Here is a 27,361-nt window from a genome sequence, read left to right as displayed (position 1 = left end):
ATCAGACAAGTAAAGGCAAGTCTATCCCAGAATTGAATCTTATGTAAATAATGTGTTTTCTGTCTTCTCAGACAGCTCAGCTCTCTCAAGCCAGCGGAGTAGTTTTCCAACTTCCTTTTGGACCAGCTCTTACCAGCCCCCACCTGCACCCTGTTTGGGGGGAGTTCATCCTGACTTCCAGGTCACTGCACCCCCTGGCACCTTTACTGCTGCCGAGCCCAGCCCATGGCCTGGACATGGCCTGCATCAGACTGGCCCAGCCCCTCCCCCACCCGTGTCTGAGTCCTGGCACTATCCTTTGGCATCTCAGGTGAGCCCATCTTACAGCCACATGCATGATGTGTACATGCGGCACCATCACCCCCATGCCCACATGCACCACCGTCACCACCACCACCATCACCACCACCACCCTGCTGCTGGCTCTGCCCTGGATCCATCATATGGGCCCCTGCTGATGCCGTCAGTGCGAGCAGCCAGGATTCCTGCTCCCCAGTGTGACATCACAAAGACAGATCCGACTACAGTCACCACTGCTACCTCAGCGTGGGCCGGAGCCTTTCATGGAACAGTGGACATAGTGCCAAGTGTGGGGTTTGATACAGGTGAGCTGGTAGATTTCCTCCTTTCCATACAAAGAAGAATAAGTTAAGGCATTTAAAAAAGATGGATTATTAAAAAATTTTTTTGGAAATATTTTTTTCTATGTATAGTGAAGCTTTGATGATATGTTTATAGAACCTAACCATTTTGCAATAATTCCTACATTCCTGCAGAAACTGGTATGACTAGCTTATGAAATGCAGCCTGAGAAAGATCTCATAACTTTTCTCCCATCTCTTAGGCTAGTAATTGACTCCTTTGCACTGGAATCTCTGGTAACTTAGGTTTATAGAGACTGGAACACATTCTTTAAATCTTCCTTATCTGAGCTGTTTATTGTGTAATGCCCAATAGAATTCATAAGTAATAAACTTTACTCAATTTTTCTTTTCTTCACTTCCCTTCTTTGCTATGCCTTTCCCTACTCTGATTTCATTAACACAAGACTTAATTTGACTACTATAAAATCTCCATCTCCATTCAACAGATAAAAATATGGCAAGAAAAATATTTCTTCTTCAAGCATTCATTTCCTCTCTAGCTTTGAAGGTAGTGGTGTTAAATATTTGAGCTTGGTTTTCTGGACCAAACATGTGATATTAATAGTATTCCTAGTTCTGCGTTCATGAAACCACAGGGACTGGATTAAAAAAATTAAAAATTAAAAAATTAAAGAAAAATGAAGTTAGCGATTCTATCCCCAGAGTCTGCATTCCAAGTCACCTCTCTCCACCCCCAATCACATCTTCCTTCCCTGGAACACTTTGTAATGTACTAGAACTTTCTTTCCATCAACTTAAAGAGAATTTTTCCTTCTTTAACTTTTCCTCAGTGGGGAGTATCTTTAACCTCATGCTGTCTCATGACAGAGAACTCTCCAGAGAAGGAAATACCCAGCCTCATGCAGCATTCACCCTGACATGAGTAGAACATTCTTATCTTGGTCAGCTTCTCACCTCTGAGCTTTTCAGTGTTGGACAGTGCCCTGCCTTACTCATTTCAGCTTTTTATCCATTGTTAGGGTTCAAGCAGCTTCTCTAAACAAAGAAGGAGCTGGGTTATTCCTTCCTGGACAAGGGTGTGCTGTGGAGCTGGCTGTCACAGACTGCTCTTCATTGCCACACACTAACAGAATGAGGGTGACTCTTGTGATGTTTGATGCCTGGAGCCAGATATTATTGGAGTCCCAAGTTAGTAGCTGCCGTCATGGACAGCCAGTCCCTGCAGGGTCTTCCCTGTCTCACATCTGTGGTCCTGTGGGACAGAGTAACAATGCTCTTAGCACTGCTTCCTTCTTTGTCTTCTGCCATCAAAGAAGGGGCCCTGAGTACTTGCTCTGTGTTTCTAATTCTCTGTCATCTTTTACTTACTTTTGTACTGGTGTATTTTCGTATGAGTCTGGTTCACTGATTGTTCAGAATTCCAACTTGAAATATTCTCATCAGGAAGAAATGTCTGGCTCTTACCTTTTGTAAATGGACAAGAGTAGTTCTTTTAATTATCTGAAAAGTCTTAAGAGAGGGCTGGGGCTGTAGCTCAGTGGTAGAGCACTTGCCTAGCATATGTGAGGCACTGGGTTTGATCCTCAGCACCACATTAAAAGAATAAATAAATTAAAAGACATTCTGTCTGTCTACAACTAAAAAAAACCCAAAAACCAAAAAACCAAAAACCAATCTTGGGAGGATCTGTATATATCCAGACTTGGGAAACCTGTTTGCCTAAATAACATTGTCTTGTGCCTAAACTGAGTTTGAATCAAAACTTGCCCTTTTCTAAGGGATTGCTAGGGTACCAGCTCCTTGTGTGCATAGATAAAATTAGGTAACTAAAACTCTCACAATAGTTCATAGAGAGGAATGAAGACTTCCTTACTAGACGCATGTAGTGTTGCTCTTTGTCAGTGTGGGCTTAGAGTCATGATCATGATCTATGCTTATCATGAGTTTTGACTCAGCTGAGAAAATAAAGGAATCAAGCAAATGAAAATGACATTTTTAGCAAAATCATTAAGCAGGTAGACTTGTATCCTAGATTAGATTAACTGCTACAACTAGACTTTTTATTACCTTCAGCTAAATTTACATTTTGGGAGATATAATCCCAGGGAAAATCTGAACTTGAGAGAAGATTCCCATAGACATCTTTGTCACCCAGTTCAGAACCCCATTCCTGGGAAAAGAAACTGGTGATTGCTCAGACTTGTGTCTGAAAAGTGTAATTTGAGGCATGAATCTTACACTAGGAGGTTGAACTGCATGGGGCTCTCTGCATGGAGCTGGCCCAAATTGGAAATGCTCTAAACCCTATGTGGTCATTTTCTTCACCTAAACTCAGACATAAAGTCAACTATCACCTGGATTAGAGAGGGACCACTTTCCACAGGACATTTTATGGGGTTGTGTATTTGGTCATCACTTTTGTGGGATGAGAGAAGGCTTGAACAGAGAAAGTCTTACTGTGATGGAGGTCAACACGGACCTTAAAATTCACAGAGAGCTCTGCAGCTGGAATGGCACTCCATCACTGTCATTGAACCCAGGGGATTGACTTTTCCTATTTCTGCATTCACCAGTTACTGCTTGTGATCTGCCTCTGGGTAAAGGCCATAATATTGGGTAAAGTTTTCTTCATTGAGCTGAAGGCAATTCCCAATCAACTATTGAGTCAGGAAAATGAATGCCTTAGTTACAAAAGGCACACCACAGCATTCACTGTAGGGGACAACAAAAGGATAGTAGTTTTTCTTCCACCCTTCAACTACTTGCAAAAGAATATAAGTTTCCATGTAAAAGATATCAGCTTGGAAGGGGTAGATGAGAAGAGTGAGGGATGGTTCCCTTATGTGATTATACCACATGAACCTGACTATGCAACTCAGGACTCAGCATCAATGTTGGAGGGTTTCTGAATAGCCAAGGAAGAAGGCTTTATTCAGGTGAGAAAGTCATAACACTTCTCAATGTCTAGATCTCTAGATCACCAAAATATAGGTTGTTTTCATATTCCATTAGAAGGTAAATAAATTAATCCAACTGTTTTAGAGTAGTTTGTTAAATGATATGGTATTTCTCTTAACTGTGGTGTTCACATGACCTTTTACAATAGAGGAGTGATCTTACTCATTTTAGGCTGCTACAACAAAATGACATAGACTTGGTGACTACAATATATAATGTCATAATATAGCATTAAAAAACAGGAGTTTTTTTTCCCCTTAGCTTTGTAGACTGCTGAGTCCAAGATCAAAGCACTTGTTGAGCCTTGTCCAGTGGAGTCCTGATTTGTGCTTAACAGATGACCATAGTTTTTCTGTTACTTCATATGGTGGTGGTAAGGGCAAATGAGTACTCTGAGACCTCTTTTAAAACCCACTACATTGATGAGGGCTTCACTTTAATGACCAAATCACCATGTGAAAGTTCCATATCCTAATACTACTACTGTGGCAGGTTAGCATTTCAAAATGAGAATTTGGGAGGAAGGGCATAAACTCTCAGTTCATTGCAAATTATTTAATAACTGTGAGTACATTTTTATTTTGATGATATTTGAAGAAAGTAATGAAATCTAGGAAATCTAGAAGGTTCAAAGTAATACAGCATTAAATGATAAAAGAAAGTTTTGAAGTATTGTGTACAGAGTAGTGCAAGGGTGAAATTTTTCTGTACAGGATCAGATAATAGTTTATGTTTTGCTGGATCTTGTGGTCTTTGTCACCACTACTTGGCTCTGTTTTTGTATTGCCAAAACTGCCACAGTCAAAACTTAAATGAAGATGTACTCTGTTTTAGTCAGCTTTGTTGTTACTGTGACCAAAGGACCTGACAAGAACAACAGAAGAGGGAATGTTTATTTGAGGATCATGTTTTCAGTGGTCTTAGTTCATAGATAGCCCACTCCATACCTCTGGTCCCAAGGTGAGGCAGAAAACATCAGAACCTCATGGTAGAATGCTGGAAAAAAGTAGCTCAGGACATGGAAAGCAGGAAGTGGGGAGGGATGGAAAGAGAGAGAGAGACAGACAGACAGACAGACAGACAGACAGACAGACAGAGACTGACTAACTTAGCTCATCAGGGACAAAATATAAACCCCAAAGACAAAATATAAACCCCAAAGTCACATGCCCAGTGACCTGCCTCCTCTAGCCACACACTGACTGTTTACACTTAATACCCAGCTAATGCATATCAGTGGATTAATCCACTGATTAGGTCAAAGCTCTCATAATCTGATCATTTCGTCTCTGAACCTTCTTGCTTTGGTCCAACATGTGAGCTTTTGGGGACACCAAACTATAGCATACTTCCTCAGTGAAAATTATTTAGAAGTATTTTCTCCCAACTGTTAATGGTAGTTACTGTTGGTCGGTTAGCATGTGATCTGAGTTTGAAAGTTAGGTAATCTGATTTCATAAACTCAGCTCAGTTACTTATAAAACAAAGCAGACGCTGAGCAATTTTTTTAACCTCTCCCAGTGCCTCAGCTTTCTTATATAAAAAAGATGCCTAATAGGATTATTTAGAGGGTTAAATGAGTCATTTCAGTGAAACATTCACAAATGCCCTGGCACACAACATATTCTCTAAATTCTAGTTATATAAGGAAAGGTAAACAGACTCACTGTTTTTAAGTTTAAAAAAATTATTTTGATCTACCTCATAATTGTACTTCACTATTTTAATGAAGACAATACAGTAGTTTTAAGTCTATTCACCATATTGTGTAACCCTTTTCAACATTTAATTCCAGAACAATCTGTCACCTCAGCAAGAACTTCTGTACTTGTTAGGAATCACTCCTTATTCCCCACTACCTTCCTATTCCAGAAACCACTAGTCAAATTGCTGCCCCTGTGGATTTTCCTGTTCTGGTCATTGTATGTAAATATGCTCATACAATATCTGACCATTTGTGTCTCCCTTCACTTAATGCATTGTTTACAAGTTTCATCCATTTTGTAGCACGTATTAGCAGTTTGTACCTCTTTCAAGGGGTGGATCCAATTCCATTGTATGGATGTGCCATATTTTGTTTATCCATGTATTAGTTGGTGAACATTTGCTTTGTTTCTATTTTTTGACTAATATGAATAATACTGCTATGAACACTTATGTACAAGTATATACATACATGTTTTCAAATCTCTTAAGTTTATATATTGTGGGATTGAGAGACTTACATTTTATTTTATGTTTCTCTATTCCTGGAAGTTTATTCTAAAGAAGCATTTACCATATCTATAATTAATTTAAATTTTCTTTAAAAATTTAGATGTTTCAAATTTTAAAAATTAATTCCAGCATTTCATAATTGAGTTCTGAAGTTTGGTAAGTAAAATTCTTCTATTAGAATGAAATGAAATGTTGCATCATTTCTGAAGAACTGCACTACAGTGAGTTTGGTCATGTTCCTCTGGCATAAAATGTAAAGGCCTTCTCACTGTCAGGGTGTGTGCATGCATACCTCCTTAGAGTTTGTGTCCAGGGTGCCGTTTCCCCTTCACCTTGTCCTGGCACTATTTATCTTGCATGCCTGGTTACTCTCACTTATTACTTTCTTGTTGAACAGGTATTACTCACTGTTACCTTGCAATGATCAGTGTGTTGATATGATATCTGCCCTTCTTGGGAAAATATATCTTTGACAAAAGGTTGTTAACACAAATCTTATATTAGTCTTTCTCCCCTTACCTTTAGCAATCTGAAAAACAGGTTTTGTGATCTCCTTAGAAGCAGTGATTCTAGCATAGGGGCTTAATTGAAAAAAAGCTCTTGGACTCACTTAGTTTAATATTTCTTCATGGCAAAAGCCATTGCTTTCAACTTTTATAACTTTCCTCTCACATTAAGCAGCTATGAAGAGGTTTAGTTTGAGGGTAGGATGTTAAAATGAAGATGAGAGGACTAATTTCAAGTAACATCTGGTTATTAAGTGGGCCTGTGTGCATCAGAAAGATCATTAAATGAATATGGGAGGGTTTGTGGTTGTGTATGATACAGTATCAGACAGGCATATGAATGCAAGAATATGCATCTTATTCACAGATTTTTTCGTGGTGACATTAATTCAATTCTGATCTAGAACTCATCTTTCACTGGTCATAACCATTCACAGCATTTTGTTGAAATGCTGTCATTCCTATTTTCTGTTATTGCCACAATTTACCTAATGTAAGACATTCAGTCTTGCATTTCCCAGCCAGTTTGAATTAATTATTCAAGTAAAAATTTGTCAATGAGTTCTTTTTACTAAAATACAAAGTTGACTGTATTTATAACTTCCTCTTCATTCTCTGTATTTAAACTTACCAAAAGTAGAAGGAGTCATGTTTTGTGATGTGACTTATTCTCTGTAAACACAAGCTGCTTGTGCCTTGAGATGGTATTCATCTGTAGATCCACAGATTTATTTTTCTTTGTAGACCTCCTGTTATTTTAGCTAAAATTTTTGTTGTGAATTTATTCTCTTTTACTTTGAGGAATATGATAATAATACAATATGAAATATATATAAACAGCTTACAGTTGAGGTCCACATATTCCTTTTGCTGAGATACATTTAGGTAACCTAAAATTAAAACACAAAATAAAACATTCTCTACTATATCATAGTTCATGAAATCTGGAGCTAAAATGGAATAAAACATATTGATATTATTCTGACTTCTCAGAAAACCCACCTCAAGAGTGTTAGCCATAAATGTGTGTGATTAACCTCTGAGTAGTAGATTCAATGAGGGAATCATTACATGAGACTGCTCCCAACTATGGTGTTTGCAAGATCATAAGCATTATCTGGTTGATCTCTCACTGACCATGATATATTCAGATACCAAGTGATATCAAGATTATGTATCATAGGACATTGGTTTTCCAGGCAGAGGAAAACAGAACTACAATAGTTACCAGATCTAAAAATTACTTGTGAAATTCAGATAGTGAAATTTTTCTTAAGTTTAGAAAAGTATTTCCAGTACTATGTCAGATGTTGAAGAATAAACTAGACTATTTATGAAGAGACTTTCTTGTCAGTGGGCCTAATTCTTTGGCTTATGAATGGACTTGCTCCAGTAGGAAATCTGCTAAAAATTGTGTGAGGACCTACATTTTGATATTAGATAGGGAATACTGGGTATCACTGGAGAATTTAAAAGTAGATGAATGTCTTTATCTATTCATTTCTCTTCATGGACAATTTGTGTCTGATAAATCATTAAAGTGAAATCATATTATGTGGATTTCTGAAAACTTATGGAGCAAAATACATTTAAAAACAAACTTCTAGTTTACTCTGAATCTTGTAATATGAATATTCTATCAAAGGACTCATGCTTAAAAATGACAAAAAATTGTAATGGGATTTAAGTGGGAATTATTGTTTCTCAAAGTAGTTACATAGTGGAGCTCAGGGTGTAGCTTAGTGGTAGAGCATGTGCTTACTATGTACGAGGCCCTGTGTTCAACACCCATCAGTAAAACAAAATTCAGAAAAATGTTTTAAAAAGTTACTATAGAGCATGTAGTGTTTCCTTTGTAATAGGCTGAACTCCTTCACTGGTTAAGATCATGGTAGTCAGTGCTATAAGAATGCTTTGCAATGAAATCCATTTGTAGAAACATAAATATCTTTGATTTATTAAACAAAGGATATGGTAAAGCAGGATGAGAAACAGCTAATGTACAATAGCAGTAAATGGAGAATGTTTTCTCTGCAAAAGAGACCAATGAACGTCTAGTTGCCATTGCTTATTCATCCACCTTGTGAATTGCCATCTCTAGATCATATCCTGAGAACCATGCTTGCTTGTAGCTGGTCTGATTCTAATGAAGCTGGACCAAAAAGATTGTGATTGAAAGTTCTCAAAATAACCTTGCTAACCTCTTTAAAAAAATCTTTTAAAATTTTTTTTAGCTTTGTTATTTAATCATACTAAAAGAATTAAAATTTTGGAGGTAATTTCTCTTTTTACACATTTTCATTGATAAGGACTAAAGAAAATCACAAGTTACCTAAGATGCTAGGATATTTATTAATATCACTATGCTCAAATTCCAGACTTTACCATGAAAGAGGGATGTAGTAAGTTTGGAGAGGAATTATCAGAAAGCCACAATAATAATTTAGAGGTTACTATAGTTAGTATTAAAATATCATGGCCCTATGGTACTTTTAACTTTAGTGAAGAGAAGGCATCAAAGTAACAAATGTTATGCAGGTGCTTCATTAAAATCATTTTTCCTTTTCATTTCACCTCTTCCCTTGGAACATGTACTAGCCATATGAATTGTAAAACTATGAACACCTATTCTTATTCTTGACAATATTAGTAACTTTTATCAGTGATTAGGAAATTATGAAATTTTCTTTATTGGTTTTATAAAATCATCTTTATTGGCATATAAAAGGCATAGAATTATTTCTAAACATTCGCTCTCAGCAGATAGAAAGATTAGATGTCATATCCATATAGAAGCCAGTGTGAGACAATATTTCTCAATGGCAGTAATGCTGTTCGGTAATGATTTATAGAATTTTGAATACCTACATTGAATGTGTTATTTCAGTTAGGAAAGTTAAAGCATCGCAAGACGATAGTCACAGATTAAATATATATATATATATATACATATATATATACATATATATATATATGTTAGGCAGGCATTTATGAACTAATGGAAATACTTTCTTTGAACCTTTGTAATTATTGAGTTTTTAATATTTTGGTAACAATAAAGATTGTAGTAATTAACAACTGATTGCTTCACCCTTCCTACAAAGCTCCCCCTGCCTACCATATATCATACACCTATTTTTCACTGAGTTAAAAAAAAAAAAAAACTAACACAGATAAGTTAAAATATTTACACATTCTTGAATGGTGTTAGTTGACTAGGGCATATATCCAGAACGACAATTTCGTGACCAGAAGAGTAATGGAAACCATCTTTGAGATGCATGCAAAGTGCCAGGAGATCCCAGCCAGATAGAGAGATGTGCATGAAAAGCAACTGGGTGGTGAATCAGAGGGGAGAAATGTATTCCAGAGCCCTGCTGTCAGTTTCAAGTATCCATGGCTGGATTCTGCAGGACTTTAATGAAATTCCCCTGTTCTCCCAGAGCCATGTAGACATCGTGCCTGCGCTCTATCCTGGGCCTCTCGCCATAGAATGGTGTGATCATGTCATGATGCCCAATGCCTGGGAATTTGCCTCGCAGATCCTCCTCTTGCTTGATGGGACAAGTTCAGGAGCCTTCTGAGAGCATTATGAATGTTTTAGGATGTATTTGCATAGTAATTCAAATAATTGTCCATGTATAAATTTGAATCTTTGTAGGATATCTTGGTTAAGGGAAAATTCTATTTTCCATATATATTATTGGTGGGAAATTACAGAGTTGTAGCCTTTAAAAAAAGTAGCCTGGAAAATGAATTAACATCAAAAGTACTCAAAAACTTTGGCTCAACATTTTAATCCCTGAGTCTACTACACATAAGTGTAAGCATTTAAAAATATATGAATAAAAACTGTTAGTAATAATGTTTATAATAAGAAAAATTAGAATTAAGTGGCTGTCACCAAGAGGAAGATCTATAAGTAAGCTATATTCCATGTGGTATTGCTGACTGGAAAAAAATGCAGGAAAGCATATATATGTGCTTTCCTTAAAAAAGTTTTAAGAAAACCCTGTGCATTTGTCTGTGTGGTGTGTTCATGTACATGTAATTTAATGAAAGCAGAGAAAACGAATTTGTCAAATCATGTTTACTTTTGGGCTCCAAAATAATACTGGGCTCACTAATACAATTTTGAGGAGAGTGAAAGAAGGAGAGTTCAGAAGAAGGAAAAAAAAAAACACTTACATAAGTACATCTGTGATAGAGAGCAATATGTGTGTGTGTGTGTGTGTGTGTGTGTGGTGTGTGGTGTGTGAATCTGAGTCAGGGCCCCATGCATGACTGATACAAGCATTCCACCATTGAGCTCTATACCCTCAGTCTCCAAGAGAAAGACGTAAACAAGGAAGAGCAGAGAGAATTAATTTTATTAGAAATTCCCCTCAATCACTTAGTGGCTCATAAAAATAATAGTCAGTGTAGGGATTTGGGGTTTTTACAGAGATGTGTGTCCAGAGATGTGCCTAGGAATAAAAGAACAAAAAGATTCTGGAACCCATGTCACCACTTCATAATTGTATTTTGTTGAGCAAGTTTCAGAACTTTTTAGCTCCTACTTTTCCCTGGATTCAAAGCAAAAATACTTTCTGACATGACCCAGCTAAGAGATTCCAATAAACCCATGCACATGGTCGTGTTTTCCAGATGATGACAAGTAATACAAATGAAAGTTCTTGTGATATTTAATAAGTATGGTGCATTTTAAACAGAAGAAGAAATCACACTAGAGGTGTGAAAGCATCAGGAATAATTGATATGCAAGCTTTAAATACCTCTTTCATGTTTTGACTGTATCTAACTTAGTTTTTGTTCTTGACTATTAGTTGTGAGATTTGTCGAAGCCAAATTTCTCAGTAGTAGTATTTACTGGGAAAATTGACTACAGGGTGAATACTGGGTGCTTTTCTACTGGTTGGGCACACAGTGTGGTAAAGAATGAAAAATAAAATATTCATATGTACATACATATATATGATAACAATTTGAGGGGGTCACCATTTTATTTATTTCCAAGACATTTTTAAACATAGTTCTTCTAGAACACTCTGTCACAAGGAATGAGAGGAGAATAAAAAATAGACACCATTCCATTTTGCTTATGTATTGTCAGGATATTCATCCTTTCACTCAAATGAATCAGAAAGTTTATGTGTAGAACAAGAAAGTTAGACTAGGAATTAGACTCCACGAGACTCCATTAATACCTGTTAATCTTTCAAAGTTGTGAACTTTTAGTGCATTCTGTATTTTAGCATTAATTTTGTGAATGAGTTTCAAAACATGCTTGCTATATCTGTTGTGTAAATTGGATAGCATCTCTTGCTTTCTTAAACATTTTCTCAAAAACCGTGAGATTAAGCAATACTATTATCTTTTGATTATTTTCTTTAAAAATATTTTTGATTAAGTAATTTTATAGACTTATGGGACACAGTATGATATCTGCAAATGTATATAGAACACGTATGGATGAATAGGGTAATTAGCATTTTCAACTTCTTATCATTTTGTTATGTTTAGAGACTTCTTGACTGATTTCTTAAAGGAGTTGTCATTTACTAACTATGTTGGAACTTGGGGCCTTTTTAAATGACACCATGGTTTCCTAAAAGAAACCGATTTGTTTGTGTGTGAGACAGTTCTGCTGTGACCCTTAGTGGAAAACCACACAAGCCATTGGAATGTATGTTTCGGGAGTCAGGGTCTTTCTGTACCAGCAAATCATCTGTACACTGCTATTTTTTCCCATCTCATATAGAGGAGCATTTAAAAGAACAGCTTGAATGAAGAGATCTGTTTCAGAATTTGTTTGCAATTTTGCATCAGTTTTCAAATAGGCTGCAAAGATCACACACAAGAATTCTACGTGGCCTGAAGAACTTACAGATATTCTTTTTTCCCTTTCAGGCTGCCTAACATTTCTCTTATTATTCCAGTTATCAACGATATAAGGTTTCACAAACAGTTGTCTGTGGCCAACATGTTCCAAATTCTTTGGCAAAAAGATGACCCCCCCGCCCCCAAAAGAAAAGAAGTCTTGCAAAGACTGATGAAAGGCAGAATATGCCATTTTTCCTTTTGGATGCAGCCTGATATACTGGAGACTTCATAAATTTTGTTTGACCACAGGCATGTGTTCTAATGCTTATTTTCATGCCGGCTTTGCTTGTGCTGTATCAGGTGATGCTTAGCTTTTTCATAATCATTGAAGCCCGATTCATGTTTGCTAGGATTGAACAAACTCTTCTGGAAATTGTCAAGAGAGTAATCTTGTGTTCATGTCGTACAGAAATGAGAAAACATTTAACCATGTCAGAGCAGGAATTGAAATATAAAACTTACCTCATTCTTACTGAATTTTTTTACAATAAACTGTGCTTTAATGAAGAGATTGATTTTTTTTTTTTCTTTTTTTGGTAGTGGGGATTGAATCCAGGGGCACTCTCCCCTGAGTTCTTTGCATTTTTTGTTTTGAGGCATGGTCTTTCTAAGTTGCCAAGGCTGGTCTCAAACTTGTGATCCTCCTGCCTTAGCTTCCTGAGTCACTGGGATTAGAGAAAGTGATTATTTAAACCAAATGCACATTTAAGAGATTTTTATATTCCAGCAGTTATGAAGTAATTTTTAAAATTTTGAAGTCTTTAAATATTTCATACTCCTAGGTATTGTGTTTCCTGTGTGGCTGTTGTATCCCTAGCAATATTTTTGTGAATCCTGATTAGCTCTTCCTCTGGTTGGATTATCTATTTTCTGAATCGTAAAGCTGTCACTGCATAACCTAGAAACCTCTTTAAAGATGCATGTTTGGCTGCATTTGTTATCCAACAGATGTCTGAATAGTTAGAATCTCTTGAGAGTGTTATAACTTGTGGTTTCAGTTACAATAAGTGATCCAAACTTTTTTTTTTTTTTTTTTTTTTTTTTTTTTTTTTTTTTTTTTGGGTCTTGCTCCTCTCTGTTCTGGGAGAAAGTCTGTAGAAGAAATTACAGAGAGTATTCTGTTTCACTCTTCCCCATTCCCTTCTTTCTTCATTCTTTGTCTCTGTCTTCAAAGTTTCTTTGTATCTGTTTTTGAAGTTGAGGTCACCGAATTGGTAAGTAGTTGCATTCCATATTGTGTCTCATGATCCTCTGATTCTATCACCCAGCAGGTTATCAATCAAATTTGAGCCTGGTAAATTGCCCCCACCTCACTCTGTGATTTATATTTTATGTTTGTCCACAAGTTCAGTTTTCAAGTGACTTGTTCTGATTAGTAACTCCATACCTTGATGCTTTAAGTACTTGCCAGTTTACCTTCCAGCTGCACATTTGAGCATGTACCAGTCTGAGAAATGACTGATGCTTAAAGGCAAAGTCTAGAAGATTCTGTGCTTAGAAAGGCTCATGGTTTGGAGGGAGGGAGGTTCTGAAAGGGGAGACAGATGACAGAGGCTTGCTGTCTAGACCTAGGAAAACAAGAGCTAGTGGAAAACACCTGGGCAGTGAAGGGTTGTCACCTGTAATGCTTGCCTCAGGTGTGCAGGTGCCCACTCACAATGACACTGTAAATTATGGCCATTACTAGTAATGTCAGGTTTGTTGGGGTTTAAGTTTCTACTCCTCTTTTGAATTCCAGTTTAAAGACATTTTGGCAAGTTCAGACAGTTTTCACCTCATTGTTTCTGACAGTACTACTACCTGGAGATTTTTAGTGGATTTTAAATATGCCTTGAGAAAATATCTCTAGACAGAAAAATGTCCTCTGCTATAAAGTTACGCAGTCACAACTAAGCATCTTTTATTATTTTGGTGTGCAAGAGTTATAATTAGTAGAAAGTCATTATGATTAAAATTGTCTAATAAAAAATTGTATCTTTGTTCTGTTTCAAAAGGAATACATCTTATTTTTGATGACTTTAAAAAGAATTATTGTCCATCATTTACATATTAGGTATGAAGATAGATTGTCAAATAGGCAAAGATATTTGTAATACTTGAGAAAAAGTTCTCACATACCTAATATGTAAAAAACACTTAGAAACCAATGAAGAAATTGCTTTTTAAAAAGCACAAAAAATTGGCCAAAGATAAAGTACAAAGGAAGAAAGACCATAATCACATAATGTCTTATCTTCACTAATAGTGAAAGAAGTGCAAGTGAAACAATTAGATATTTTATATAAATCATAAGTAATAAAAAAATAGGAATATATGTACAAACACACTTTGAACCACCCACAAGCAAATAATTAGATTAAAAGGTCGAATGTTTTCTTTGATGTGCAGGAGCTAATTCAAAATAAGGGGGGATTAAAAAAATAGAAGAAAGAGCAGTAGAGGAAAGGGAATGGGGGAGGGAAAAAAAGAGGGGGAGGGAAGTACTAGGGACCAAATTAGAACAAATTATATTCCATGCCTTTATAGTTGTGTCAAAATGAATACTAATGTTATGTATAACTAAAAAGAATGAATAAAAATATGTATGCTTGGATTTGGAAATGATACAAATATATTCCACAGAATTTATAATTACTAAAATATTCACACAAGTTATAAGTGTATATGTATATACATATATATGTGTATATGGGCATATTCAAATGATGTACTATTATAGAAAATTGAGTAATGGCATCCTGTAGAGTAAATACTATGAAGCCTTCCAGAAGTATAAGGTGAACTGTGCATACTGAAATGTGATGGTTTTCCAAGATAATATTGCTGGTGAAATAAACTGCAGCACAGTATAAATAGTGGTGTGTGTACATAGATCCAAAATATACTCAGCAAGTTGTCTGATGACAGGGGATATTATGTAGAGTTTTTCTTTTCTAAATACTATTTATCTTGATTTTTGAACAAGAATTCTATGATGTTTTAAGATTCAAAAAAACAAAGGTGTTTTAAAAATATTCAAAGAATATCTCCATGGTGGGTAAAATTGATCTGTTTTAACATTCATCTATAATGAAATCATAGTTGCCAAAATGGACAACTCTTTTCTTTATTTTTCACCCGTAAGTTAGTAGTCAGTTGCTATACTCACATCGGTCTTAATTAGAAATTCTTAGCTCGTACTTAAACCGATTGTCCTCAGGCTCGCACACAAATGCAGTTGTAGGATCATTTACAACAATAATTTCATAAAGTGATAGGAAATAGCATGACTGTCTCTTGCATGTCTTTGCGATTGTCACTGTGTCAATATGACCTGTCAGATTGCTAGTGAAGATTGGATATCTTTTTAAAAAAATTTTTTTTTTAGTTTGTTAATAGACTTATTTTATTTATTTATATGTGGTGCTGAGAATCAAACCCAGGGTTACACATGCGAGGCAAGCACTCTTCCACTGAGCCACAACCCCAGCCCGAGGTTGGATATCTTAATGCAGCATCCAACACAGTGTTGAATTATTTAAGTTTGCATTAAGTATGACTTACCTTTACTAAAACATGGGTAAAGCAGGGGATTCATTTTTCTAAAGTACAGGAAGTGAGTTACCATCTTATTATTTTAATGGCAAGCATTCTTATCTAAATTGCATATAGGCTCTTAATATCTACAACCTGAAGGTTTATATTTATTCATTTAAATGCTTTCTTCACTTTAGGTCATGGAATGTTCTACCCACACTTCCAGAGTTTATGTTCCTATTTCTTTTCTATTTTTATCAACAGTATGTTTCCCATTTTATGGTTACTTCTTTTATCTACAGCAATAAAAATAATTGGAAGCACATTCAATGTAAAGAGCTGTGGTCATGTTTCTCTATGGAATGTGACTCTGACAATCAAGATAGTCCCTACAACCCAGCTGTGCAGGGGTGCAACTTTTTAGTTACCAAATTTATTGTTTCTATCTAATTGCAGAAAACTTCACTTCATTTATTCTGGTTAATCTTGGTCCAATCTGGTGATATCTCCATTGCTTTCAGTTCAAAACAATATCCCATTTATAGCTGAAACCTCTTCTCATATTCTCCCCACACCCTCTCCCTGGGATTGCCACTGTATTTCTAGGAAGTTATTACATTGAAAAACTTGTCAACTAATAGGTTACTGTCTACTTTTTAGTGTGGTCATTTCATTCCTATTCTGGCCCTGTTTCTCAATCTACCTTCCTCCTCCATCTGTTTCTCTGTGCATTCTCTGTACAGTGTCTCCCCCTATTAAACTTGATGATGAGTTCAGTTTCCTTGTGATTGTGATCTCTCCAAAATGCTCACCTGGTGTGGCCTGTGCCATTTCTTCTGTGCCAGGGTACATATATCATGCCATGGAAACCATTGGCAAGCCCACCATAATTCCCTCTGAGTCAACTTCTATACCCTTCTTGCCTTGGGAACTTTAGGATGCTTTCACAAAACTCCTAGTAGGGAGAAGGGGAAGAAGTTTCCAAGCTTTTTATGCTTAGACACAACCTGTTGCTATTCTCTATCCTTATTCCTATAGCCTTTTTCTAATCTGTGAAGATGTACCCTGCTAAAATCAAAACTAGTTTATGATTTATCTCTGTTCCCAGGAAAAGTAACTTGTTATATGTTGTCAATTTTATAATCTGAATGTTTATGTCTTCTCTAAAATTCACTTGTTAACATTTTTTCCCCTTTGGGGGTAGAATTAGGAGGTGAGGCCTTTGGGAGTTGAGTGGGCCTTGAGGAAAGAGCCCACGTGAGGGAATGGGATCAGCGCTCTTATAAAGAGACCTGTAAGAAACTCCAAACCCCTTCTACTGTGTAAGGGCACACTGAGAAGAGGCCTTCTTTGAACCAGAGAGTCCTCCACCAGATATGAGTCTGTAGGTGCCTCTGGTCTTAGATTTCCCAGCCTCCAGTATTATGAGGAATAAATTTCTGTTGTTTATGAGCTACCCAGTTTATGGTGTTTTGTTTTAGCATCCTGAAGAGACCAAGACTCAGATTTTCCAAATTATGAAAGAAGATCAATTTTGAACAACATCTTTGACCAAGATTTCCCTCTTGTCCCTAATTTTCCCAAGTTTCTTTTCTTGTGTCTATGTTTTTCTTCTTTTCCTTTTCTGTTGGTCAGGCGATAGCGCTGGTGGTATTAGACTTGAAGTGAGGACATGCCTCTATGAGCTTTCATTTTCTCTCAGGCTTTTCTCTAAACTGAACTTCAGACTCTGAAATCAACAATTTGGTATCTTTGTTCCCTAGTTCATTTCTGACAAATACCTAATGAGTTGAATAATCTCTCGGTTTCAAAAGTTCACAATGGTGAAGTCTGGTGGTGGAAGGATGGTCACATTACAGAAACACACATAGAAAAACACATCCAATGATACCGCATATCCCATTATATCACTGAAGTGACCTTTATCTGAAGTATAATGAATTACTGTGTATCATTTATTGCATCTTAGAAAAAAAGTCACATGTATAACTGTTTCAAAATCAGTAAGAGACCTATTTTGTTAATTTCTGTGTCAGTACTATTAAATGAGGGTGTTTCTAAACAGTGCAAAAAGGAATTTAAAAAAAAAAAAAAGACTGACTTTTTCTTGAATTGATTCTAGAGTTTTCTTCTTTGAAGAGTGGAGATGATTGGGGCAGCGCTATAGCCACAGCCAACATACACGTATACCTGAGCATATATGTTGTGATCAGGGCTGCTGACACTGATATCAGACACCTCTTTTTATTTTTTATTTATTTTATTTTATTGATTGATTGATTGATTTTTTTTTTTTTTTTTTTTTTTTTTTTGCGGTACTGGGATCGAACTCAGGACCTTGTGCTTGCAAGGCAAACACTCTACCAACTGAGCTATCTCCCCAGCCCCAGACACCTCTTTTTAAATTCTGTCCTCCCATCTTAGTTTCAGAGTTCTCATAAGTAAAGTGAATATTATCCCAGCACGGTTGAGAACATTGGAAAAGACATTTCATGTAAAGCACATAGTACACCACCAGGCATATTCAGGCCTTAAGAAAGTATCAGCTAACATCATTTTTATGTTGTTTATTTTCTTTGCTAAAAATCTCACAGGCTAAGCAATAAAATTACAACTGAATTACCAATAAGACAAACAAGAAACATGGTTGATTTCAGGCAGCTAGTAGAAAAGTCTCAGGAAGGGTTATGAACCAATTTCATGGAGACTTGAGTTGGAGAAGTGAGGAGGCAACAAAAACCTAAATAAGAGCAAAACTGATAGAAGAGTGGATTCTATTCTGGCAAGAACATTTTGGAAAATCCCAAATATATGTGGACCACACAAAGATCATTGTGTAACAGTTTTGTCCCCTCCTTCCTGGGGAAAGCTGAAAGTACTAGCTAACCATTAAATAATCTTGAATCTACCCTTAGTGATTGTCTTTTAAGTAGAAAAATTATAAATCCTGCTTTTTTGTTGCAACTTAGTAGGGTCTTTTGTTTGAGGTTGCTTATTTTCTTGTGCATTACTCATGCCTGGTTTGAAAGTTAAATACGAATTCCTGGTAATTAAAGCAAAGATTTGATTTATGTCCCACCATCAAAAGAGTCTGAACTGCAAGGATCTATTAGATATTTATTACCTTTTGAGTCACAGATGAATTGATTATTAAAGGTTTACCTTGTATTATTGTAGAGATACGGAAACAAAAACTAAAGAGATAAATTTAAAATGAGAGAATGACTTCTGTTTTTCTGGTTGGAAAATTTGGGGCTATCTTAAGTAATTCAATACTTGTGCATGGCAAAAGACTAATGCAATTTTGAAGGAGTCATGTGTCTTTGCAAAGCAAACCAAGGATAGCCTTTATTCAAAAAGAAAAAAAGATAGTCAAACCACTTGATGATTACAACAATATTCATGACTTGCAGTGCTGACATCCTATAGATTGATGCAGTCTTCAAGTGTGGAAACACTGAGTCATACAGAAGATGAGACGTTTCAATAATGAAAAAAATATTTATGTAGTCAGCAGATTGTCAGTAAAGGTGGTTTAGATTATAATAGTCATCCAGCAGAGAATATGTCAGGTTGCAAATTATTCTAACCACAGAATCATTTGAAAATGAGTAAAGCAAACTTAGAGTGACTTGATACAACCCAGATCCTTTTTATTTCTTCTTCTCCCTTCTGCTTTCATCCTCCTCTCTCTTCTTTTGAAATTGGAAAACTATTGATTGTGCATCTAAACATAACACCAGTGTGCCTAAGGAAATAAAATTAAAGATGGTATCTTTTTCTTTTTCTTTTTCCTTTTTTTTGCATTTGGGAAGTGTTGCCTTTTCTTTTCCCAGTACACTAATGCAAAATAGAATATGAACAGACTTGAAATTCTGTGTGTGTCTCTTGATTTCCTATTTGTTGTCCTGTTTATACAGTGTCTGAAGGCCTGCATTCAATGACTGATTGTGTCTTGTTTTGAATTATTTGATAAAATCCTTTAACAAGTTGAGAGACAAGAAATGTTTTAGTAATAATAAAACTTTAAAACCATACTGGGTCATTTAACTCTTTAATTTTTGATGTCCAGCCAGATTTACAACAGTTTTGGTTGAAGGGTTAAGAGCATATCGTGAGACTCTCATACCCACACATCAGCAGTCAAATCTCATTCCTCCCCACTTGTTTCAAAGACTTCACTTTATATTTTGATATCTGATTCTAAAGGACTTGAGTATGTTTGGGGTCTTCAGTCTTCCAAAGAATAAGCCTCAGGTACAAAAATAAAGTGAATCGAAAGAGGTGATGGATATGTTAACTAATTTGATTGTGGTAGTTATTCACAGTATATACGTATATCAAAGCTTTGTGGTACACGTATGCCTTAAATATACACATTTATATTTGTCAATTATACTTCAATAAATCTGGAAAGAAAAATGCAAAACAAAATCAAAATGACTTCAAGTGGGTGTAAGCTGGAGACGCTGTGCTAATAGCTCCTATCAGAAATCTGTCAGCTGCATTAGACTCACATCAGTCATATTTTCTGATTTTATTCTTTGATAAACTTTCTAATTTTAGCTGTAAGTTGGAATAAATCTATGTTTATCTTCTTTTGGATACTATTTTTTAACATATTCCAATTTTATTCCTTGCTATGTAGTACAGATTTTTATAACCTACTTAAAATAATGTCTAAAAGAAGATGGGGTTAAAATGTGTAAATGTGTAAAATCAGAAATAGAATATAGTTTTGTGCACAAACCTATATTAGTGGTGAATGAATGAATGAATGAACTATGTTAATTTCACCGACAATCCTAAACTCCATTTCTACCTATAATTTTTTTTTTCCAGTACTAGGAATTGAACCCTGGGGTGCTTAATCACTGAGCCGCATCCCCAGCCCTGTTTTGTATTTTATTTAGAGGCGGGGTCTCCTGAGTTGTTAAGTGCCTCACTAAGTTACTGAGGCTATCTTTGAACTTGCCATCTTGCCTCAGCCTCCCAAGTCCCTGGGATTACAAGGGTGCTCTACCATGCCCGGCTTTTAGTCATAATTTATACTAATTCTATTGTGAAATACTTATAGAATTTGTTCATCATTTTAGTCTTGAAGTATCATTTTGATAGTTGCTGAAACTATTAAAATACTGCTAAATACCCCAAAGTTTGGCTATCATTTTTTCTTCCTAATATGAGTTCTTTTTGAAGTTAAAAATAAATTTTTTATTTATTTTATTGGATGTATTATTCACTCATCACCAAGAGAAAAAAAACCATAACTAATATATCTATATATTTTATAATATATATTACTGTACAAATGACACTTCTACTTTAGAGTTTTTGTCACATACTGTGTTAGGTTGACCTTTTGAAAATTGTGAATCCAAGCACAGGATTTGCTTAGAGACTAGGTTATTTTGAAGTCATTTCCCACAGTTGCCTGGATTGTCTTTTTGGCTTTTATATCCAACACATTGCAGGTTGTGCACATTTTTGACAACAGTGTGTATTCATATCCATTGTCCTCTTTTCTAGGTCTGCAGCATCAAGACAAGAGCAAGGAATCACCCTGGTACTGAAGCATCCAGTGTTAGCAAGGCAAGCTGCAGCCTGAATCCAAGGGCCCACTGGAGAAAGATGCCATTGAAATTTTCCATTCTGCAATGGAACACAAGAAATGTGGAAGAAGAAGCGGAAGTGGCAGGCATTTGACTTTGGTTTTGAACCTTTTCTGGAGAAAGCAGAGTGGGTCCTAGTCATTGAAGAAAAGCAGTTTTAATTTTTCCCTCATCTGAGCCTTTGTCAACTGTGCAACTCTTCCTTACTTTCTTGCTTTTACCAGTACATGGGATAGTTTTTGTCATTTTATTTTTTCTTTTTGAACTGGCCACTTGTCAGGAAAAGAAGAACCACAAAGGAAAATGTTAATTCTTTCAGGAATACAATTTTGTAGTTCTGCGTGCATCTATTTTTGTAGAAATATAGAAAGTTTGGTTTAGCAATGATGGGCTATTTTGGGGGAATGTATTTTTTTTTAATATTGTAAAAATTGTTGAGTTCTGTTTAAAGAACTTGCTCTCAGAGAAGCACTGGCAAAAACGTTTAAATGCTTATCTTTCAAATGTGTGTGATATGCTCCTATCTGTGCTTTCTAGGTTACCTCAAGTGTTCAATATTTTCTCCTTTCTACAAAAGAAGCTATACCACAGCCAAACCAATACAGTATTGTTTTTACATTAAATCTCAGTGAATATTTAATGCCATGCTAGCTCACTTAATTTTGAGTGATATGAATAACTTGGAAAGGCATTTTTTTTTTTTTGTGGGAGGGAGGGACACACTAAAGAAAGGGTATTTCTTTACTTTGATTTCTCCCAAAGAGTCCTTGGTGGTTGACTAAGAAGAAAGTTTGCACAAACTTTCAGTTAGATGGAAAGTTTGCCTAGAGTACACTTCTCTTTCTAGTCCATCCAACTTCGATAAATGAAAACACAGTTTTTACACAACTACTGTACTGGGAAAAAATGCATTTAATCATGCGACCTGTGAGTGCCAGTGACTTACTTTCTGTGTTTATTATTACTCATTCATGACAATTTCAAAAGTCATATTTTAAGTGATTTTTTTCCTGTAATTTGAAGGAATAATATCTAGAAATGTACTACACATATCACAAAACCCTGTTTATTTCTGATAATGCTGCTCATCATTGCAAATTGAAAAAAAAATTATGTAATATTTTAAATAGTATTGTGCAAGCCATTTTGTTTAAATTTAGTTTTACTTGATTTAATCTTCTTAAAAATTTAGGGCAAAATAAAATTTATATTGGGATTCATGATTATACCACAGTTACTGAAATTGGGCAAAAATTTAAAAATTTGCGGATTCAACTTGACAGGACCCTCAGGATCTAAATAAAATTTTGAAGTAAAAATTATCATTATGACACTATTAGGGAAAGATTAAGATTAAGAAAGTGGCAGTTATTGATAATGTAAGGAATTTAAAGACAAAGTCCTCTCCTTTTTTCAACTGCTTCTGGGGCTTGATACAAAAGATTGGTGTAATGTAGAAGTTCATTTGATAGAAAGGATTTTTCAAGTTTCTCCGATCTCTCACTACCAACAAGAAATCAAATGTTCAGTGAAATGATATGTGCCATCTTCAGTTGCATGTGTGATGTGTGAATATTTTAGACATTGAAAAGACAACATGCTTAGGTAGGCAGAATTCTCATAGATGATTTTCAGATAGTATCTTGGCTGTTTTGTGTGTTGGTTTTCTTTGCTGGTGCATCCTTTGAGTTATAAACTTGTACACTCTTTTGTATTCTCATCACTCCATACTTTGCTTCTCCTTAACAATATACACATTTTTACCAATGTGAAGTCCAAATTTGAGGTAACTTCCACTCACTCATCATATAAACTTCAATTTCCAGGGAAGTGGTCTGATTAAACTATGAACATTTTGACCTATAATTTGATTTGATGCAATGGTGTTTTTGTAATTTGCCAAATATGTGGAGCACATGGTTTTATGAACCTATAAAATTTATTTTGTCTTGGGTTCTTCCGAGTTTTCAAAAGCAAGCATTCAGTAGTTCCCATGGGATGACTCACTGGGATTATTTATTTACCTTCTCTTCCCTTGAAATCTATTAAAGTTCTTTGCAATTTGTCTTAGAACAGTATCATACTTGAACTCATTCAGATCATTCAACTGGATTTTCCCAGTTAAGAAGGAAAAAAAAAAGCATTAACTCTGCTTCTTTCCTTTTTCTCCACTGAATTGAATTGAAAGAGAAAGAACTGATAAATAGGTGGCTTCACCCTGAATTTAGACATTGTACTATATCCCTCCTGGTAATATTGGACAAAAGATTTCTTGGTTGTTAGGATCTGAGAAAGTGAAGAACCCCAATTCTTTTTTACATATGAAAAATTTTTGTCATTGAGTTCTTTCATTAAGAACAGGTCCAGATATTTTTAGCACACTGCCACCAAAGGAGTGGATCCAAATTTGAGTAGAAAGAGGCAGAACTTACTTACAAAACCTCTATAATTGTTTGGCATCCCTTAGTCCTGCCATGTTACCATTACCACCAGAAGTTATAAAATGGGATAGGTTGTAATTCAGCACAATAATCTGAATTTCCTTTACATTTAAAATGATAGCATTTTGGGGGGGCTGATTTTCTCACATCAAAATGCTAAGGTTGAACTTCTAGGTTTCCAAATTATTTTACTGAAGACTACTAGTGGTCTCTCTAACTTCCTTGACTGTTTTACAAAGGATGCTACATTTAAGCTATCTAAAACTCTGTGAGGTAGATAATGGAAAATCTTCTCATTTATTCTAAATCTAATCTATGCTTCCACCACTAAATTATCAGGAGTTAAGAAACAACATAATGTTGGCAAGTTAGGATCCTAACAAGAGATTTGATGTATCATTGTTAATTCGAAAAGAGATTGTAAACTTTTTAAAAACCAGTGTGTTTTCTTAGAAAGGTCAGCCACCTCTCTTAACTCTCCACTCTAATTTTTCTCTTACTCTTTGCTCACAAGATTATTTATATTATGTTAAGCAAAAATGGCCAAGATTGCTCAAAAATGTGCAAAATGCAAATTAGTGAATTGCAAATAATGAAGAAATTGATTTATTTGACTTTATAACATTTAAAAAGAATTCTATACACTCTTATAAAAGATGCCCTTAAGGAGGTTGTTATTTATTATGCAAATAGTGTTTGTCCATTTCTATTCTGAGATTTGCAGAATATGTGACAGAATCTAGTCTGAGTTTCTGTCTGGCTTGACATTGTATTTGTAATTTAAAGTGGCAATCTTAATTGTATTTTAAGAAGCTGCATTCTATTCCTTAGTGTCCTTTTGTTAAATAGTATTTGCTGAATTAAGCCAGTGGGAGCAGTGGCATTAAGTGGTGGAAAGGGAAAGTACATATGTTTGAGTTTTGAGTGGGAGATGAATAGGGAAGCAGAATGAATTAATGGAAGAGAGTTTGGATATTAGGCCATTCTTTGGATTCTGGCTTAACCACAATGTAATGTGTGATTTGGGGCTTCACTTAACCTCTTAAGAAAAATGGAATACTAATATCTAAGAGGCCACAGAAGTTGGAAATCATACATATATAAAAAAAAAAAAAGCTAGTTCATGTTAGATGCTCAACAAATGACAGCTACCAAAAAATGTCCATGAATCGAGTAAATAGGGCATTTAATTGACCTGATAAATGTCCCTTCTCTTTACTTTCCATATCCATTTCTGTGCAATCGAATCGATACATGACTGCTTTTCTGAAGGAATACAAATTAATCTCTTAGTGGTATATAGGCCCAACTTGAAGGTTTCCCACATATTTCAAAATGTTATTCATCTAGGACTCTATGTATTGCTATCTCCAAAAGTAAGAAGATGGTGACATTAAATAACCAAAGGTTATATATTTCAGTTATATTTTGGACTTATTTGGCACCTGGAATGAGAACGTGTCTTCTGAATTTATCCAAGTGTTTTTTTTTTTAAACTTGCATTGGAGGAAAAGTTGCAAAATATGGTGGAAAAAATCTCCCCCATGAAAAGGGGGGAAAACACAAACCTTTTAAGATCTCAGTCAGCAAATTTACTCAACTTGAGAAAAAAAGTAACAACTTTATTAGAAGCAGATGTTGACACTGTGTCAGTTATTGAAGATGGAAAGAGTTCACTCGAACCATTGCAGTTACAAAGGGTATGGATGGCAGTTAGAATCCCTGGATGAATCTCCTCCTCAGCTGACAGGACAGTAGAAACAATGGGACCAAACTGAAATCAGCCTGCCAATTTTAATGGGCAGAACCCTAAAGACTCAGATTTTTTTTTCTTCCCAGCAGGATAAAAGATACATATCTTTCAGAAAATGTAAGACTTGTTTGAGAAATTACAGTTTATTCTCTAGAAACATTGAAAGGCTTGAGAACCCTTTCAATCCATTATCAAAGCATTAAAACTATGGTTAAAATGTTTTTGGAAAAATTAGGGTCATGTTTTGATCCAAAATTTATATTGAAAATGAATATATAAGCTATAAAAAATGTGGATGGCTCTGGTAATGGAGATATGAGTGGAGTCTGCAAGGAAACCTCAATCTCAGTAGCTTCCAAAGGTTAATACCTTGGTTACATGGCCGTAGCAAAGAACAGACTTTTTTTTAGAATTTTGCATTAAGATTTTTCTTTTAGTGGTTTCTGGGGATTTTAAGCCTATAGAGTAGCCATTATTGCTGAATATCTTAATTTTCTTATTTCTGTTATGCTTTTTCATTTGCTTGAATACTATTTTTATGATTTCTAATAATCAAATTAATATTCACGTGAAATCAATCAATTTGATTCAATAAATTTATGTAAAATCTCTTTTTAAGATTCCATGAAATTCTAATACATTTAAGTATAATTCACCAATTCTTTGTGTAAGGACACCCACTAGAAAAAGGCCGGTCATCATCAATTCACTTCCTTTTTAACCATTTCTGTACTACTAAATTTTAGTCTAAGGATAATTCTTTAGGATACAAGACTCTTTGGTTAATTGTTTTGGTATATGCATAAGATGTGAACTTTTCTCATGATCTCTTTATACTAATAGAGTTGTACATTTTTTCTGTGTTGCAGCTAGAGCAAAAGTTAATGGTTATTTACACATTTGATTTAATTTCTTAGGATATGTACAATCTTGAATATTCTATCTGATTTAAAAATATTATTCCAGTTTTTTTCCCCAGGATATACAGTATAGGGAAATGTTTTCACGTGAATTCTTTGTATAGTTTTAAAGTGCATATATTTAAAAGGGAAATATGGATTAAATTTGTTATCATATAAACATAAGTAAAGTCAAATTTTTCATAGAGAAAAAATACACAGTATGCTACACTTTATGTCACTTGACTAGGTTATCTGAAAACTAATAACAAAAATATTATCTTATGTCATTGAAATACAATGAAATCCAGATTTGTTAGTTCTGTCAGCAATTATTCTACCTTAATTTTACCTTTTCAAAGAGGGAAGTTAACTAACCTTAGTTGTGCTTTCATTCTTAATTAACAAAAATAGGTAATTCATAGAACTTTCGGCTTTATAAAATAATTATGAAATCATATTTTTTGTTTCTTTGTGGGAAGTTGGGGAAGAAACTTTTTTTTATTTCTATTCACTCTTCAAATGCAGGACTCATACCTGTGTGTCAATGATATAAAATGATGGAAGATATTGTAATGAAAACAGATGTCATTATCTTCAATTTGTTCAATAAATAATTTAATGTGAATTTAATGTTTATATTTTAATGGAGCATGTTGATCTGGTCTGCATTTTTAAAGAATTAACTAAACACCTTTTTGTTTCCTTCTTATGTAATTAAACAACTTATAAATATCTTTCAAAATTACATCTTAGGTTTTCAAATAAGAGGTTAATATTTAGAGTCAATGCATTTATATGTTACAGTGTGGAGTGGTGTAGAAAACAAATATTTACAATGAAGAGAAAGTGGAATGGTTTATGCTAAATACCTAACAGCAGGAATCAAGAATTTTTTTAACAGTGCTTCTGAGGTATTCATTTGATCCTTCAGGAAAAACATATATATACATGAAGTGTGTGTGTGTGTG

At 35.0% G+C, this 27,361-nt stretch overlaps 1 protein-coding gene across 4 annotated transcripts in view; it reads left to right on the top strand.

Moving 5' to 3' along the window:
- Positions 1-27,018, top strand: part of VGLL3 (vestigial like family member 3) — a 47,759-nt gene extending 20,741 nt beyond the window's left edge. For 3 of the 4 annotated variants that reach the window (XM_079156014.1, XM_079156016.1, XM_079156013.1), the window contains exons 3-4: positions 72-605; positions 21,215-27,018. In XM_079156014.1, coding sequence (XP_079012140.1) covers positions 72-605; positions 21,215-21,258 — 578 coding nt within the window. In that variant the 3' untranslated portion in view covers positions 21,259-27,018. The remainder of the gene's footprint in view (positions 1-71; positions 606-21,214) is intronic. The other variant, XM_079156015.1, reaches the window with a different exon arrangement.
- The last annotated feature ends 343 nt before the right edge of the window (positions 27,019-27,361 follow it).

Source organism: Sciurus vulgaris (genome assembly GCF_902686455.1).
Source record: "Sciurus vulgaris genome assembly, chromosome: 10".
Classification (NCBI taxonomy): domain Eukaryota; kingdom Metazoa; phylum Chordata; class Mammalia; order Rodentia; family Sciuridae; genus Sciurus; species Sciurus vulgaris.
Note: the sequence above shows the minus strand (reverse complement) of the source record. Positions and strands in the feature narration are given on the sequence as shown.